We start from the raw sequence: 19606 nt of genomic DNA on the forward strand, positions 1-19606 counted from the left end.
ATTGTGACGTTATCAACCAACAGGTAGCACATTGTCGGTTGTCGATAAGGTTGATTTAAAATCGCCTTATTGACAACCGCAAATAAGTACCTTTTTGAGTGAGAATACCACATAACTACTAGTAATCAAGTAGGGCACTTAATGACGAACTAAATAGTACAGATCTAATGTAGTACATAATTGTTTTCCATCGTATTTTCTCGGAAACATTCGTATTTGTCATACTTAAGTCAACCTCGGTAACTACTTTTTGTACCGAGCCAGAATGAAATAGCAAGACACGTAGGTACGATAGTAAATAACTATGCACTACATCTGTACCAGCAAACATGGACGCATAATTTGAACCTATTCACACGTATAGAAGCAAGTTTAACACATTCAGTGCCGAAAACCCGACTATCAGGTATTTTATGATTTCGTTCCCAGGCCGGACGACCCGATAGTCGGGATCGTGGTACTACAGCTGTATATGACGAAATTTTTGTAGCCTGGCGCGGATGTTTTGTTTGGCGGGGTGGCAATGAATGTGTTAAGATGCCTTCGACGCAGATACCATTCACAAAAAAAATCTAGCTATAATACCAGTCGGGTTGTCCCATCACTGGGTTGGACCTATCGACAATACTTTGCCTTCTTGTACCGTCCATCGAAGGCGTCGCCCCTAACATACTAAGCTGCAAAAGTTGCGCCAAGTTATTAGCCATTTCCAATTTGTCTGTGTCATCCATCTGTGACATTTTCGCAGCCACGTCGCTTAGCAACGCAACGTTACCGTTTTTCCGATTTCTCGGTTGAAGACTTTTGCGTAGACGTCTCATTCTGCTATTGACAGTTTCGTTTCGTCCATCATTTATATCGTTCGGTATGTTTCCATCGTTTATATCGTTGTTCAGTGTAGTTTCACCATCCGTATCGTCGTTGTCGACTAAATCTTCGTAGCCGAGGACCAGAGGTGGTAGTATTATTAATTCTGCCTCTAATTCTCTGTCGTTCGTAGTATCCGTAGTCGTATTAATCGTAGTCGTTTGGTTTTGTGCGGCAGTCTAGAGACAAGTGAAATTGAGGATTAAAACTGGTAAAATGATGCCGGTTTGAACCCAGCGTATAATGCCTTATCGGACGATTCATACAACCAAAAATATGACACCTTACATTCTTCGCCGTCTGAAAAAAAAATACCTTGCAGAGCTTTTTTTTATCTGATTTTTATTGAGGCTTTGGACACTCTAGGTGAACATGTCAGACTCATTTGCAGAGATGGTAAACAAATATTAGGATAGATGTGATGTGGAAGGTAATGTATATCAGAAGATTGTCGACAAGCTCGGTTTGCTCCTTTTTAGGGTTTCGTACCCAAAGGGTAAAAACGGGACCCTATTACTAAGACTCCACTGTCCGTCTGTCTGTCACCAGGCTGTATCTCATGAACCGTGATAGACAGTTGAAATTTTCACAGATGATGTATTTCTGTTGCCGCTATAACAAATACTAAAAAGTACGGAACCCTCGGTGGGCGAGTCCGACTCGCACTTGTTCATTTACTTCCACTCACGTTTTACAATTTCGACAGTCATTTAGAATTAGTTACCTAACATTTCAAACCTATTTTTGGACATAGATAACAGTCCTAATTAAACCCAATCTAGCTAATGCTCTATAAGGGTTTCAAACTACCTATGTAAATTCATATTATATAAAAATAAAAATACTCGCCCCATTATAATATAATGCTAGAACGAAAAGGACGAAATATTTCATGATCACTTGGCTTAACACTGACTTTATAGTCTATATAAAATAAATTTATATTGAACGTATTGAAATGAAATCTAAAATAAGTAAGTAGGTACATGATGAAATTGGTAGTAAAGCAAAGGTAATAAAAAATATTACTGGTTATAATAGCTTCGAACGTGCACCAATATTTTTTATTTTATTTGTTAGGAAAACTTACAGCTAGAGTAACAAGTTAGGTAATTAATAACATAAACAGTGAGCCAATTTTGAAAATACGATTTTTCTTTGCTAAAAGTTCTAAAAGTTGACTCACCCTATTACCAGAAAAAATCGTAGAGCCATATGTAGAGCATACTTACAGTCAATTTAATCTAAGTTTTCAACGGTTAAACTTCGTCAGCTGTCATGTCATCTGGCAAGTCATCGGGCGTGTCAGCGCGTGGCAGGTGGTCTGGCAAATCTGACAGCTGAACGCCAGCGTCTCGGAGTAAAGCCAGCAGAGTTGCCAGGGAACTGCTTAACTGCGTACAAAAACATACCAATTTAGACTCCATTCTAGACTTGTCTAGCAAGTGATATTAAGACCAGTATAAATGATCTGATAGCTTAAGGCTAACACAGACACATCTGAATTCAGTACCGGATTATCTGCAGTCATGGATAATTAACTATCACTTTTATCACACAGATTTTTGTATTTTATACAATCCAGCTCTATTTAAATTCACAGAATTGTCTATGATGGCTTTAAACGCTGGCTAAGAGTATTTAGTATAGAAGCGGATCTATATTTTTTAGCAATGGCGCCACTTTTTGATATTTAACAAATTTAACACATATCAGTGAAAGAATAAGGATCAAAGTCAAATGGCGTTCTAAAAGGTTTAATCGTGTGTCAATCCGCTTCTATACTAAATTCTCTTTGACGCTAGCGTACACTAGCCAGTATTTGGGAAAAAAGATTTCGAGTGTGACAGTTAAGGAAAGGAGCTGCAATTTAGATGCACCGGTGCGTTCACCGGAGCTTCGGGAGCAGCATGGTTACATTTTTATCGCCTGTCACGTTCGCACTTACATAGTTAGAACGTGACAGGCGATAAAAATTGTATTGCATTGCAATCATAACGTGACTTTTTGTGTTTAGTTTATATTTTTATAATATGTATGCTATAGCTGGTCAACCAAATCTTGTCAGTAAAAAAGGCGCGAAATTCAAATTTTCCATGGGAATTAAGATATCCCTTCGCGCCTACATTGTTCAAATTTTCCGCTTTTTCCTACTGACAAGATCTGCTTGACCAAGTAAAGTCTATTTTTTTATTCGGTAGACTGAAATGACAGTTAATAGTATGAAATGACATTTCATGTTCATACATTTCAGTCTACGGAATAAAAAAATAGACTTTATAAGTTTATAGTTTTAAGGTTGTATGTATGGGCCACTAGTTGCCTGAAATAGAGATTTCATTCGTTCATTCATTTCGTTCAAAAATGCGTCCGTGGTCAGCCCTGCGGGCATCCCCCCCCCCCCTAACCTGTGCGTCCGGTTTCTCCTCTCCCTGCAGTATCTCCGCGACGGCGCGCGCCTCTTCAACAGCTCCCCTCGCGTCCCCTGCGCGCGCGCGGCGCCCGGCGCGGTGCAGGCGCACCAGCGCGTCGCGCGGCGCCAGGGCCGCGGCGCGCGCGTACGCCGCGTCGGCGCGCGCGTCGCCGAGACGTTCTAAAGCTATGCCTATTAAAAGGACCTAGGGAACAAAAAGTAAATTTAAAAGTGGAAAAATTACTGTCTTAGGTGAGACCGTGAGTCCAGAGGCCGTGAGTTCAAGTCTCACCCGAGACAGTAATTTTTAGGGTTCCGTACCCAAAGGGTAAAAACGGACGGACGGACAGCGGAGTCTTAGTAGACTCCGCTGTCCGTCCGTCCGTCTGTCACCAGGCTGTATCTCACGAACCGTGATAGCTAGTAAGTTGAAATTTTGAAATGATGTATTTCTGTTGCCGCTATAACAACGAATACTAAAAACAGAATAAAATAAAGATTTAAGTGGGGCTCCCATACAACAAACGTGATTTTTGACCGAAGTTAAGCAACGTCGGGCGGGGTCAGTACTTGGATGGGTGACCGTTTTTTTTTTTTGCTTGTTTTGCTCTATTTTTTGTTGATGGTGCGGAACCCTCCGTGCGCGATTCCGACTCGCACTTGGCCGGTTTTTAGTACAAGCTTTTATCGCTGACTGTACTTTTTTTCCACAGACGACTAATACTCATCGAGACAATTCTAAAAACCCCAAACACAATTAGGTTCCGTTGTTTTATCACAGAGTTCCTATGACTACCTCCCGTCATTGTCCCTACTGTTATCACCCGACTTACGTGTGTATGCAAAATTTCAGCTCGATCGGAAACCGGGAAGTGGATCAAATTTAACTTGCAAGATTTTGTTACAGACAGACAACGGTCAGGTGAAAGTAAATAAAAGCTTGTAAAAATTGCTGTCTTGGATGAGACCGTGAGTCCGGAGGCCGTGAGTTCAAATCTCACCCGAGACAGTAATTTTTCCACTTTGAAATTTATTCTGAGCTTATTAATTACTCTTAATAGCGTCGGTCGCAGACGTTTCTGCTTAAAAATTGAACATAAAATAATCCAATTAAGTAAGGCATATTTGTAATTTGAGAGAAACATTTTGTGTAAGTAATGAGACAAAAGTAGAATGAATATTTAGGATAGGAAATGAGGATTTAGAAATAAAATTTAGGCTCGCGTGCGATAAAAAATTAGATGAGAGTGAATGAAGTTGACGTGCCTACCGGCTGCCACATAGGCATTAAGTCCGCATTTTGTACTTTTTGTTATGTGCAATAAAGTTAAAAAGTTAATAAATAAAACCTAATAAGTACAACATGACATTTTTTGAGTGGGGCATTAGTAGCTACTTACCTGATTCCTGTCCAAAGGAAGACTTCACTGACAAGTTCTTTGAAATAATTTACTTACCTAGTCCAATAGACCTAGTAAATAATGTAGTTTCAAACTTACAGATACTTATTATCACTGATATTGAGGAACACAGCATAGATTAATCGCGAGCTACCTAGACGGACGTACTCAATGCGTAAAAATAGATAACATCATAAGTTCCGATTTAGAAAACACTCCTTTTGGCTTGCCCCAAGGCAGCGTTTTGGCCTCGACCCTATTTTTGATTTATATTAATGACCTATGCAACCTAAAAATAGATAGCGGCAAAATCATTTCCTACGCAGATGACACTGCCCTACTTTTTTCCGCAAAGTCAACAAACGAGGCCTACGAGTACGCTCAACGCGGATTTCATATTGTAACTAACTGGCTAAAACAGCATCTACTAACACTGAACTCCGACAAAACGAATTTTATAAGATTTTCCATGCGGAAATCAGATCCGGTCGCACATAACCTCAAACTTTACGCACATAACTGTAAGGAAAACTCGAATAATCTCTGCTCATGTCAATCTCTAGCTATTACTGACAAAATCAAGTATTTGGGAGTCATGATAGACGAAACCCTCTCTTTTAAATATCACATTGAAGCATTGTGCAACAGAGTTCGAAAGTTAATGTTTATATTTAAAAAACTTCGTTCAATCGCTGATCCAAATTTAATCAAACAAGTATACTTTGCGCTATGTCAATCGATACTAACTTACTGCATCTCGTCTTGGGGTGGCACAGCAAAAACTACACTACTAACCCTAGAAAGAGCTCAAAGAGCCTTATTAAAGGTAGCCACTTCCCGCCCATTCCTATATCCTACTGACCTCCTTTATAAATCATGTGAAGTACTAACTGTTCGTCAATTATATATATTAAGCACAGTACTAAAGCAGCACGCCAGAACTCCTTTCAACACTGATTATAGAAATAAAAGGCGCAAAGATATTATATGCATGCAAACCGTACAAAGAAAATACGTATTTTCATCTAGATTCTTTGTCTTTTTGGGCCCATTTTTGTACAACAGGTTAAATGCAACACTAGACTTATACCCACTTAGCTATGCTTGTTGCAAGAATACTCTACGACGCGCCTTTCAAAAAATGACGTACGATGATACAGAGAACTTACTAATAGTCGTAAAATGATTACCTACTGCCTACTGTATTCTGATATTTAATACTTAAGAACCTACTTTTTTGTTTAGGTAATAAGACTTATATTGTGTACTACTTATAGTTTATAATTAAGTGAATAATTAATAAATAGTTAATATTGTCCTTCGCTGCCTGAAACACAGGGAATCCTAGTTCAGGCATTTGTAAATCACTTGTCTTTATAAATTCTTAGTCTTTAAGAGCAACCACTGTACTATACTTTTCTCAATAAATTATTTGTATTTGTATTTGTATTGTGAATCGTTTTTATTTAACCACTTATCCCTATCAAACAATTATCATTTTCAAGTAGCTGTACACGAGTTTACCGTCTTTGTCACCGCTTTAAATTAATACATTAAAGATTTCCTTCCATTATTTATATAAAGCAGGACTGTATATAGTGTTAATTCAACAGAAAATAATAATATACACACACACAAACATGTTCAACGTACCGTGTAAGGCTGCCTTGGCTGCAATGCCGCCGCTGTGGCCAGCCTGCAAAACGCCGAGGCCGGTCGTCTGCATAACAATAGCGCGAGGCCTAAGTTGTGCGCAGCTCGAGCGCTGAGCGGGGCCGACCACACCGCTCGTTGGAGACATGTCAGAGCCTGGAGAGTAATAATTCATAATTCATAGTTCATAATTCATAATTTATTGCATAATAATCATGTGGTACGAGTACAGGACAGATATTACATCAGGGTAAGTTCACACATGAACCCTGTTAGGGCACAGCAAATGTTTCTTAAAACTAAACTATAACTAGGAGGTGCAGTGCAGGCACATGTGTAGGTACATAATTTAAAATAAACGCATTTTGATACTTATGTTCAAGGCATAAGATTAAAAGCTAATATTTATTATTTTATACTTATGTTATTACATTAATTACTTATCTGGGTATGATTTTTGATAGGTACTATTGATTTATTATTATTAATTTGTTTCTAAATACACTTCCATAGTATCATTAATAAATTAGCATTAAGAATATTTAATTCAATTCATCATTCATTAATAAATTAGCATTAAGAATATTTATTCAATTTATCATTCATTAACAAATTAGCATTAAATATATTCAATTCATCGATTTATTATTCATTCATTATATAATATTATAGGTAGGTATATTTAATTTAAATTATCATTATAAGTTTATTATTATGTAATTGTTTATTTAATTTAATTTATTATTATTTTATTTTATTTAGGCAATGATTCAGTAAGATTTCAAGTATTCAATGTCAAATATCTACGGAGATCTTTAACTCTCTGAACGCCAAGCAGCGCCGGCCCGAGTACTGGATTGATCAGGGTAGAGCGAGATTAAGTTTTGGCGCTCCATGCTCAGTATTAGTGTAAGGCCTGAGTGGACGCTCGAGTTGGGCGTGCAGCGGGGCGGGGCGTGCGGCGTGCATGTTAAACAAATGCAAGCGTATAGGAGCGGCCTTAGTGCACGCTGCTCACATCACGCGTGAGCCCACAGCCACGCTGCACGCCCCGCCGAACGCTCCGCTTCGAGCGTCCACTCAGGCCTTACACTTAGGTTCCGTAGTTACCCGTCGGTTTTTTCAAGATGTTTGTTTTCACTGTATTTGCCATTTTGGCGCCCCCATATCATTTGGCGCCTAGAGCGGCCGCTCCACTCGCTCTACCCTAGATCCGGCCCTGACGCCAAGACTAGGGTATAATGTGCGGCGTGTCATACCTTGTCGGAATACACGAAGATGCAACCGTACACGTCTTTAACGGTCAAAAGGTTAAATCTGTATCGACTTCTCTTAGCTGTTACTTACAGCAACATACTTCTTTTTCGCAAGTAGAGCCAACCCCAAGTTACTGTGGGCAGCTACGCAGGTCGGGTGGGCAGAGAGAGCCGCTTTAAGTCTGGCTAGCGACGCATCCAGATCTCTAAAATAAAGATTAACATAAATTCAATGTTTTTGGAAAAAAAATCATTTTTGGTACACAAGCTTTTATCGTTGACTGTACTTTTCTTTCCATAGGCAACTAATACTCTAATTAACAAATATAGGTACATTGCAAGTTAAATAGAAGCTTGTAATAATAATACTACATAGTCTTCCAAAACAAATTGCCAATAGGAAATTACGCGAAATTTTACATGTGTATGGAAAAATCGACCCTTCGCGCTCTAGGTACAGTCACGCTCCGTGATTGTTACGCCATTTAGGGGTCTAGCTAAATTTGACATTCCATGGCGTAAGTATATGAAACAACCAATTTAGCTAGGACCCTAGATGGCGTAACAATCCCGTGTGGTGACTGTACCTATTGCCTAACCTACCGGTGTTGCAGCATCATAGCAGCAAGTGCCAGGGCAGCAGCGTGCTGCGAGGGCTGCTGCGCTAGGGCTGCCCCCAGGAGTTGGAAGGCCTCGCGCGGCGCGCCGGCGCGGAGGCGCAGCGTGCCCGCTGCCGCAAGGGTATCTGCGCCGCAAGCGTGCGTCCTGAAAATGTTACGGTATACTACCGGTGTTGCAGCATCATAGCAGCAAGTGCCAGGGCAGCAGCGTGCTGCGAGGGCTGCTGCGCTAGAGCTGCCCCCAGGAGTTGGAAGGCCTCGAGCGGCGCGCCGGCGCGGAGGCGCAGCGTGCCCGCTGCCGCAAGGGTATCTGCGCCGCAAGCGTGCGTCCTGAAAATGTTAAGGTATACTACCGGTGTTGCAGCATCATAGCAGCAAGTGCCAGAGCAGCAGCGTGCTGCGAGGGCTGCTGCGCTAGCGCTGCCCCCAGGAGTTGGAAGGCCTCGAGCGGCGCGCCGGCGCGGAGGCGCAGCGCGCCCGCTGCCGCAAGGGTATCTGCGCCGCAAGCGTGCGTCCTGAAAATGTTAAGGTATACTACCGGTGTTGCAGCATCATAGCAGCAAGTGCCAGAGCAGCAGCGTGCTGCGAGGGCTGCTGCGCTAGCGCTGCCCCCAGGAGTTGGAAGGCCTCGCGCGGCGCGCCGGCGCGGAGACGTAACGCTCCCGCAGCGGCAAGTGTATCTGCGCCGCAAGCGTGCGTCCTAGGAATAAGAAATTTTGACTTATTCACAGTGTTTGTGTTGGTACTTAAGCCGGATTTACATTACGAAATTAGTGGCGTGTACCAACAGTTTCACGTGTAGGTAATTTAATATTTTCGCAATGCATGCATTATTTTATGAAAGCAAATCAATTTCGTGTCCTGCGCGGTTTTTACAACTAATTTCTAAGTGTAAATGCGACGTGAAAACTTAGTGTCGCGAAAGCGCCTGCGATGTGCGGACGACTAGCTTCGATGCTGATAGGGCCACGATCAATGCTATACTGTGAATTTCACGACACTAATTTTACGAAATTACTTTCGGATATATCGAAGTGAAGCTGATTAAAACATGCATGACACTTATTTCGCATTGTAAATCCCGCTTTAATTGCTATAACTATTACAATATTATTAGCTATCTATACGTATAACGGTTTAGACCGGACCGGATTGATCCCATATATGTAAGTGCTCCGTGGAATTTTTTTGTACGTAGAACTAAAACTAGTAGTATGTACTATTCCTAAGATATATAATTAACACCATGTATTTTTATGCATCACTGTACTGTACATGTATACAATAAATAAATAATTGACCGAAGCGTAGCGAAGGTCTACGTTTTGACTCGGGCATTTTGCTTTTGTATGTCCGGATGTTCTCCTCTACAGGTCGCAATTCTTAACCGATTTTCTTTAAATTTTGTGACCGAATTCTATGACTAAATAAAAAAAAATTGTCAATCCGGTTTTTGGAAATTTTTCAAAATGGCGGAGTCGTGATAGCTCCCGCTAAACAAATAGTCGTATCGGTATCATAAGAGTTTTTTCTTTTTGAGATATGTTTATAGATTAAATGGCCAAAAATTCAGAAAATTTGTATCGCTGGTTTTGGCGGTATTTAGATATTTAGTTTTTACTTAAGAATGAGTAGCTAAATTTCGTCAGCGTTAGTAAGAACTATAATGGCGTATTTTGCAAACGTTCGCTTTTTTTGTTTGCATTGGCAGGTCCCTGGTTCCATCCCCAGTAATTGTATACTGCTACATAACTTTTTGTATTTTTTTTATACTTAAATTTCGTATAGTTGTTTTTTATTTAATTTTTTTATTTTGAAAAAAATTTAAATTTCGTATTTTTTATTTATCAAGCGCGGGTTAAGCGTATTCGTTTAATTTTTGTTTGTAGCTTTTAATTTTTTGTTTATATTACATGTACTATACCTATATTTTTGCCATACATTTATTCAGTTTTAAGCTCTGCTCGCGAGGTCTACAGCTCACAGAGCCACTAGTAATAATAATAATAAAAGGTTTTAAAACTGCCAATATCCTAATCTATCAGACTGTATTGTAGCTCAGTTCTATTAGACACATTTTCGTCGTGTCATTTGCAAAAAAGGCGTCTCCTAACGCGAGTAGCACACAATTCATTATTTATTTATTACTCAAATAAGTGTCACAGCATTACAGTAAAACCAATGCACTGTGAAACTACAAAACAAGAAAACAATAAAAACAAATTAAATGTTAGATTTGGGCGACGACATAACAGCGTGGCTCCGTTGCGTGGTCTGACAATGCAGTGCTCCCACCTCCCATGCACCCTGTTACACACCAGGGGCCCGTTTCTCAAAAGCTTGTAACTTGTAATACTAGTCTCTTTCTAACAAAAGCTGTCAAAAAGTGACATTCGCGTGTATTACAAGTTACAAGCTTTTGAGAAACGGGCCCCAGCACGCCAACTTACGCAATAGCCTGGTCGTACGCCGCTGAAGCACCCACGGCGTCTCCTGTCGCCAGCAGCAGGCGCGCCAGCAACGCCCCTGCACGCTCGCCCCCGCCAGCTTGCACGGCCGCTCGCGCCCATTCCACTCCCCGCTCTATCTGGCCTAGATTACTTGCACATTCCGCTATAAACGAGCCCCAGCACGCCAACTTACGCAATAGCCTGGTCGTACGCCGCTGAAGCGCCCACGGTGTCTCCTGACGCCAGCAGCAGGCGCGCCAGTAACGCCCCTGCACGCTCGCCCCCGCCTGCTTGCACGGCCGCTCGCGCCCATTCCACTCCCCGCTCTATCTGGCCTAGATTACTTGCACATTCCGCTATAAACGAGCCCCAGCACGCCAACTTACGCAATAGCCTGGTCGTACGCCGCTGAAGCGCCCACGGCGTCTCCTGACGCCAGCAGCAGGCGCGCCAGCAACGCCCCTGCACGCTCGCCCCCGCCTGCTTGCACGGCCGCTCGCGCCCATTCCACTCCCCGCTCTATCTGGCCTAGATTACTTGCACATTCCGCTATAAACATATTAATCATTAAGAATACCATCATAATAAGCTAAACGACTTCCACACATAATAAGTGAACGTAGGAAAAATATGGATGAACTAATAGGTACTTAATTTCGTAATGAGGTTGAAATAATCGAAACGATTTAAGCAATAAGTAGCCTTTTGTTCTTACCGTGGCAGGGTCGCCATGAAAAGGTAGATGCCAAAACCAGCACCCATAAACATGATAAACACGCAATATAATTGATAAATTAACATATATAAGCAAATAAAAAATGTTTTAAATACAAGATTACCTAGAGCGCAGTAGATGTCGCTGTCCGGATGTTTGGTCAGCTTATCTGCCTCCAAGTAAGCTTCGAGAGAGAGTTGATAGCGTCCCTGGCAAGACCTTTAGAAATTGAAAAAAAAAATCTCCTTACCTATAAGATTTCAGGGGTCATTTAATCGTAAGTGCGCGCGGCTACTATATTACGATATCAACAGCATGTTCGTGCATTCTGACAAGGTTCACGACAACGAGTAAAGTATGATATAGGTGTGGCTAAAGGCAATCAACAACAAAATATATACGAACGTAACTTACAACAACAACAACAGTTGCAAATATGCCAACTTTTTCGGGACAACATTTTACATGTGTCAACTGCAAGTCCTATGACCGCCAGCGTCTTGCACGGAGCAAAATTAAAAGCATATAAGACTCACAGAACTGATCGGATCAGAAACACGGAACTACGCTCCAGAACTAGAGTTGTAGATGTAGGCGTCAAGACCGCTAAGCTTAAGTGGGACTGGGCTGGACATGTCTGTCCACGGAACACAATAGACGATGCAGGCCGGAGTTCAGGCAGACCGAAAAGGAGATGGCGGGACGACTTGGACGCATTCTACCCCAAATGGTGGGAAAATGCCGATGACAGGGTCGAGTGGAAAAAACGAGGGGAGGCCTTTGCCCAGCAGTGGGACACCAAAATAGGCTAGAGAGAAAAAAGACTCACAGACTTTTGGCGACTTGTTTCAAAGGCTCAGGGTCTGAAGGCTGGAGCCGGATGCAGCTGTGGAACCGCTCCAGGGCCTCCTGGTGCCGTCCAGCATCCGCGTACACCAGGCCCTGCAACAGTCAGTACTGTCATAGAGAAAAAAATAAATAGAGTGCTCACTCCATACATCAGTTTTAGTACCAAAAAGACTATTAGCATCTTATCTCAACAGCATAAGACTTTCCGGTCGGTGCTACATCTATTGTCAAGTAGCAGTACTGATAGTTCCGCTACTCGATGCTAGATGTAGACACTGAAATTAATAGTCTGAGCTGATGTATGGAGTGAGCACTCTTGTCTTACTTATTTCTCTATGGTACTGTAGATCCCCGTAACATACAGGAGCCTTCATACGACCAGAAAACCTATACAATATGGGGTTCTTAAAAAAGGAATGTATACCGGTTTTGAAAGGGTCGCGGCAACGGGCATGTGACAGCCCGAGTTGCAGGCGTCTAAGCAGGGTGACTGCTTACCATCAGGTGAGCCTTATGCTTGTTTGCCACCGACGTGGTATAAAAAAAATACAAATAGAGTATTAGGAGCTCCCGTTTCTCTCATACAACCGGGAATATAGGTACCTACCTGGGGTCCATTTCTCGAACGGTATTAGACTAATATTATTAGTAGGTACACGAACTGTCAAATCATAAGGATTACCATGGCAACACACTAATAATATTTAGTTTAATACTAATCAAGAAATGGACCCCTGCTCAGGTCACGTCTTACCTTGACATAATGTGCGTATCTATGCGTGTTGTCAGCGTTCTTCTGCAGGTCGTCTGCGAGATCCAGACACACGGCGTGTTCGCCGCGCACGTAGCGCGCGTGAAGCAGCCAATTCCGGGAGCCATACCGGAATTCTGAAGTAATAGACGATATATCAGAATTTATTCATGACTCGCATGCGAGTCATTGGCCCTGCGGAACTGTTTGAGCGTGACCCATATGCTGAGTCGCTGCCCCTGAATGGGTTAACATGGCGTCAAATCAGACATCTCAAACCACAATCTTACACCTTTTATTATTGTATATACATATATATATATATATATATCTTCGAAACGGGTCTAACGTTTCTCTGGGAAAACGCGCATTTTTGAGTCTTTATGTTTTCCGAGCAAAGCTCGATCTCCCAGATATTCTTATTAAGGATTAAGGCTTGGTAAATACGCTGCGTTTCCACCAGAGATGTGCGAGTATGTGTAGTAAGGGGTGTGTTTGTTAAGAACCAGTAAAATCACTTCATTTGAGTACAGTCAGCTGCGGAAAAAAGGTACCACCCCTGCATAGTAGTTTGTACCTATCCTCACTCAGCGCAGCTGTTATTATTGGTCTGACAGCATAAATATTTAGTTCCCAAGATATTTAGCGATGTGACAAATCAAATCAATGGTTTGAGATTTACATACCTTTCTCTGGATCTTTTGCGACAAAAACTGAAGGTCTTCGCATGTCGATCTTTGTTTACATAAAAATTACCATAGCAACGATTTCTGGCGCAATCAGTAGCAATCGCAACACTAGGTGGTGCTATTCGGTCTTATTCAGAGCGTAATAATGTGAGTAAATAACGATAACGTGTACTAAAAGTGGTATGGCAGGTGTCCGACATCTTTGCAATAACCCAGTCTCATTGTCCAACCAAACTCCAATCCATAGACCGGTATATGTATTGTTCACTTTTTCTACAATAGTCCCAATGCCTGCCGAGACCGGTTCATGGGTGTTTATTGTTGCACCTGTGAACGGGTCTCAGCTGGCGTTCTACATGACATTAAAGCTCTCCAAAGGGCCTCTACGTGTTGGATCTATATCCCCACGCAAGCCTATCAAAAGACCGGGATTTATAGGCCCGTGAAGTCCAAAGCGAGTAAATAATAATATAATCATTATCTGATTAAAAATAATAATTAATGGAATTAAAGACATTTCTTCTATAACCTCTATAATAGCAGCCCACCATACATTTGTTTTAAAATCAAACGGAACAAAGCAAAAGCAACTCTGTTCCATTTAATAAGGATTCAAATTTCATTGGAGGTTTGTAGGGTTGACTACAAAGAAATGTATCCACTTTTTCACTTTATTACAATGCAATAAGGTGAAAAAGTGGATACATCTCTTTGTACTAGCTAGTATTAGGGCCATTTTATTTAAATTTGTCCCCTACACTTTTTTTTAATTTGTTAATTTCTATGTTATTTCTACTCAGAATCACGAGCTCTTTCTATCCTAATAGGATAAATAACATAAAAAATCCCTAATTTGTAAAAAAAAGTGTAGGGGACAACTTTAAATAAAATGGCCCATTTTAGGACATTGAACCCTCAAGAGGATAAGCAGTTTGCATTAGAACAAGATTTTGTCTGCCAGCATAAAATAAAAATGCAAATAAAGTGAAAAATATTACCTACCTATATTTTACTGATATTTTATCATTTAGATTTGTGGCAAAGATAATGGTATAGTTATAAAGAAGCAAAGTTGTGCTAACAATTCTAATTTCTAACCATAGATTTTTCTTTATAGATAGTTTTGATGTTGAGTAGGTACACATACTTGTCAGGCTAATCTGGGCTAAGAGACGCAGTTCTATGTTAGAGGGAGCATGCAATATTGCTATCTCATTTCATTGTATAACTGCATCCCTTAGCTTAGATTAATCTATGTTGGGTGGGCCAAATGTGTACATGATATCAGTCTATCATTTGGACTTAGTTGAATATAGAGACGGAAATATTAAAAATAGAAATTTAATACATAATTAATAATAACTTATTTTAATATAATTGTCTTTATGGCATCCCTTCTATGAAATAGAATGACGTATATTAATCCTCATTTTCTTGTTCTTTTACCTTCAGTTCACCTTTGGTGTTCATTGCTGGGTTAACTATCATCATAGCGCTTACTAATTCAAATATTTGGTTCTTGGTTGCAAATTCTAGAAGACCTTTCCAATCTCCTGAGTTACAGTTCAGAGCCAGCTTAGATATGCATTCTGCCTTAAGGTCATCTATTAAGTAATATGATGCTAGTAAGAGTAAAGACTTAAGTCCATCGCCATCCGGAAGAATGCGAAGGTACATAAACTTCTTAAAGTGTTCAATAGTCTTTAGAGAGACCCCTTCAATCTGAATGCGACCTTCGTTTGTCTCCTTCCATTCTCGGGTAAGCATTGCTTGGAAGACATCGCTATGGGCTGCCAGGTGTGCCCGGTGGACTGCCACACTCCCATCACCGGCAGTCAAGTGGAAGTCAGCAAAATCAACATCATTATAAAGTTTCATGAGATAGGACTCTTCAACCATGCTTGCAGATATGTTAATATTAAACATACATGTATTCACATTATCTAAAGATATGTCACAACTACACTTACAACCAATTTGTACCCAAAGATCTATACCGATCCATTCGTCATAAAATGGTTCATCCAGGTCTTGACATGATACTTTGACTTTGACTTTGCCACTTTTGGCGCTCGCTTGTATTTTACAAACAAGAGGTCCAGGTCCGGAGTCTTTGATGTATAACCGCACAATTGCCAAGTGATTAACAACATAATCATTACTAAAGAATTCCTGAGGTTCTCTTCCAGAAAAACTAAGCAAGCATCCAAGTTTCAAGATGTCTCCTAGTTGCTGGTCTGTGACTTTTCTGAAAAGAAAAAAAAATATGCAAAGAATGCATTTTTTTAAACGTCAAATATGTTTCAGGTAGGTATAAAAAATTGGAATTCTTTTAAACAGTCACTTGCAATAATATGTTACCTACACAACGACGGCCGCAAAAATATCTGACACTATCTTATTTGTAGAGCCATAAAGTGTGTCACATATTTTGTGGCCTTTAAACAGTAACATATTACTGCAGGGGCCCGTTTCTCAAAAGTTTGTAACTTTTAATACAAGCGGATGTCACTTTTTGACGGCTTTTGTTAGAAGGGACTTCCACTTGTATTAAAAGTTACAATCTTTTGAGAAACGGGCCCCAGGAGTGCAGGTGACTGAACATGAGCGTTTTTTTTTTATGAACACTGCAAGCTACAGCTATAAAACAGCAAGAACAAGGACACTATTTTAAAATCGTTAATTTGGTTAATGGTTTTACAACTTTTACAGATGTTCTTAATCGATAATGTTCTTGACGCAACATGACACCCTGTAATAAGAGTGTTAAAGTTTGACTTAGCGTTTACTTATTATATAAGATTGATGAATTGTATACATATATTGTTACTTACACTTTCAAGGGCATGATTAAAAATATTGATTATAAGTAGTTGGGCATCGAAATTATAACTCCAACAGAACTTTACTCTCGGCAATTCAACCATAAAAAAGTAAAAAAAATAACGCAAGCAGCTCCAGGGTTTCTACCAACCAAACCAAATAATATATTAGATGTTAGCAAAGAGAATAATTAAATAAATTAATAAAGTAACATAAGATAAAGATCCTACTATTTATACTATTATATAGGATTTTATGCCGTTGGCGTTTAAACAAAGTCAAAACCATAGACAACCATTTTAAAACATTAGTCAAAATAAAAAATATGACATGAGCATTACCAACTTGGAATTCAACAAAATGTAAAAGCCGTAATAGACTACCGCACCCATAGATGGTAGATTTAGGATCCTAAGAACTGTGACAAGGACCAACGATAATAGCGCTTTCGCTGCTACTCCTACTGAAAGATACATAAGACTATCCCGTTTGGTCACTACCCCCCCTTATGACTGGTCCAGTTATACTAGATTCATGACCACACCGAACGTCTTTCTCTGTCACTCTAATTACGCCTTCATTGGAGTAAAAGAGAAAGATCCCCGCAATTTGCGAATTTCGGTTTTCTTAGCATTTGATATATATACTGGGTCAACCAAATCTTGTCAGTAAATAGGAACAAAAAAACTATACTCATCCTTTTCTTTTGGGTGCTAGTACTAGTGTTAGACAAAGATAGTATGATTCTCTCTGTCTGTTTGAAATCAAACGACTTTTGACACACTATAGTCTGTCAAGCCATTTCCGTCAGTAGCAGTAGAAAAAGGCGCGAAATTTATATTTTCTATGGAATGTCAACTACTCGCGCCTAAATTTTTTTTAATTTGCCACCTTTTTCTACTGACAAAGTCGCTGTGCCAGAGTAAAGCTTTCTATAAGATCGGTTTTCCTAGGATAGCGGCGCCGTCATATAGCGGCCGTCTCCATACTAAATAATACGGCTAAATATGGATGTCGTAGTATTTGTATGGAGACGGCCGCTATATGACGGCACCGCTTTCGGAGGAAACCAAAGCAATAGCGGCCGTCTCTATACAAATACTACGACATCCATATTTAGCCGTATTATTTAGTATGGAGACGGCCGCTATATGACGGCACCGCTATCCTAGAAAAACCGATCTATGTAAATGTAAAGATGGTCAAGCAAATACTGTCAGTAGAAAAAGGCGCGAAATTCAAATTTTCTATGGGACGATATCCCTCCGCGCCTAAATTTTTCAAATTTGCCGCCTTTTTCTACTGACAAGATCTGCTTGACCATCTATATCTGACATATTTCCTCAATATTTCCTTTTCAACTTTATAACTTGACATATTATAAAGTTCAAAAGAAAAATAACAAATAGGAATATGAATGATTATTTATTTTACTTTGACTAAAATAAAAAAATTAAACTTATGTAGAACAGTTACCAATTAACATGTGTCAATAAAACTTATGTAGAACAGTTACCAATTAACACGTGTCAATTACTCCTCGTATTCTTGTTTTTTAGCACTACTAGCATGATCGCCCTTACTAACTCAAATATTTGGTTCTTCACAGCAAACTCTAGAAGGCCATTCCATTCCTCAGACTTACAGTTCAGAGCCAGCTTAGATATGCATTCTGCCTTAAGATCATCCATTAAGTAATATGATGCAAACAACAATAATGCCTTAAGTCCCTCACCGGGAAGAGTCCGAAGGTACATATAGTCCTTGAAATGTTGCAGGGTCTGTAATGTGACCCCTTCCATCAGGATATTTCCCTCAGTTTTCTCTGTCCACTCCCGGGTGAGCATTGCTCGGAACACATCACTCTGGATAGCAAGAAGTGCTCTATGGACAGGCACAGTGCCTCCCCCTGCACACAAATTGAAGTCAGTAAAATCAACATCATCATAAAGCTTAGCAAGGGGTGAATCTTCCACCTGGCTAGCAGATATATTTATATCAAGCATGTTCGTCAAGACATCATCTAATGATACATCACAATAATGCTTTTTACCAATTTCCTTCCATTCATTCATACATATCCATTCTGAATAAAATGCTTTATCCATGTCTTGACATGACACTTTCACTTTGACTTTGCCACTTATAGCTCGTGTAAGAATTTTGCATTCAAGAGGTACTCTAAGTTTGTCTCTAAAATGTAAACGTACAATAGCCAGGTCACAAACATTGAAATCTGTACTGGTGAATTCCTCCCACGCTGTACCTGAGGAGTTTATCATGCATCTGAGCTTCAGGGTTGTGCCCAGCCGTTGTTCTTTGATTCTTCTAAAACAAATAAATAATTTTATCTACTTATACAAGGGTATTATTCCTTGAGGTTAGATACACACCACAGTTCTATATTCAAATATTACAAATTAATTTTAAATCAGAAATGAAAACATTTATAGGTATAATTACAATTAAATTTATTAACATGATTACATTTATACTTAAACAGGTAGGTGCATTGCATTGATTATAGTTAATCTACAGGCTGTTTGGTACATCGTTTGCCAAATTAAAATGGCAGATAGGTTGAATAATTTGCTATCTTCTCGTGCCTAGAAAAAAAAGAGAATATAGCAAATGACTCAACCTATCTGTCGTTTTAATTTGGCAATCGATGTATCAAACATCCTGTATTAAAGCGCTTGTCTCAATAATAGGTACTTACACTTGAATCGGCATGATTTAGGGTGCTGTAATATTCCCTGGAATGTACCGTAATATTATACTAAAAACACGAACACAATTAACACCACCACCTTATATCGGTAGAATATGATTAATGATTATCATTCAACTGTTTAATCTAATAAGTATAATATAAGATTATAAGTTTCAACCTCAACAAAGAGTAACAATAACATACAATGAAATGAAGTATAAAGTTTTGTTACACTCGGTTTAGACTCTCGCGCGAGCCACGAGACGAGCCGCGCCACGAGACGCGAGTCCACCGTTTACACTCGCGTTCGGCTTGTCATTCGGTTATAAACCTTATGCCGTGCCGTTAGTGTTTAAATTATATTAGCTCGACGAACTTGCGAGCAACGAGACGAGCCGCGAGCCCAC

At 40.0% G+C, this 19606-nt stretch overlaps 1 protein-coding gene and 2 long non-coding RNA genes across 3 annotated transcripts in view; 1 reads left to right on the top strand and 2 right to left on the bottom strand.

Annotated features, from left to right (window-relative positions):
* The window catches only part of LOC134655134 (uncharacterized), a 154579-nt gene that overhangs the window by 53394 nt on the left and 81579 nt on the right, over positions 1-19606 (bottom strand). The window lies entirely within an intron of this gene.
* On the bottom strand, positions 2120-13726 carry LOC134655130 (Bardet-Biedl syndrome 4 protein homolog). The gene is made up of 10 exons (XM_063510589.1): positions 13661-13726; positions 12978-13111; positions 12204-12316; positions 11499-11593; positions 11046-11208; positions 8748-8909; positions 7681-7795; positions 6334-6489; positions 3276-3485; positions 2120-2261 (listed from the first exon to the last, which is right to left on the bottom strand). The coding sequence occupies exons 1-10, from the start codon at positions 13701-13703 to the stop codon at positions 2127-2129; spliced, it is 1326 nt and encodes a 441-aa protein (XP_063366659.1). The 5' UTR covers positions 13704-13726; the 3' UTR covers positions 2120-2126.
* LOC134655489 (uncharacterized) lies at positions 13876-14138 on the top strand. The gene is made up of 2 exons (XR_010097433.1): positions 13876-14000; positions 14032-14138. It is a non-coding gene; the product is annotated as an uncharacterized LOC134655489 (long non-coding RNA).

This window comes from Cydia amplana, chromosome 16 (assembly GCF_948474715.1).
Source record: "Cydia amplana chromosome 16, ilCydAmpl1.1, whole genome shotgun sequence".
NCBI classification, from domain to species: Eukaryota; Metazoa; Arthropoda; class Insecta; order Lepidoptera; family Tortricidae; genus Cydia; species Cydia amplana.

Excerpts from the sequence above, each read along its gene's own strand:
- LOC134655130 (XM_063510589.1), bottom strand. The coding sequence starts at position 13,703 with ATGCGAAGACCTTCAGTTTTTGTCGCAAAAGATCCAGAGAAAG. Across the intron at positions 3,486-6,333 it reads AGCCAAGGCAGCCTTACACG|GTCCTTTTAATAGGCATAGC; the intron begins GTACGTTGAACA and ends TTTGTTCCCTAG. Across the intron at positions 2,262-3,275 it reads AGGAGAAACCGGACGCACAG|TTAAGCAGTTCCCTGGCAAC; the intron begins GTTAGGGGGGGG and ends TTTTGTACGCAG.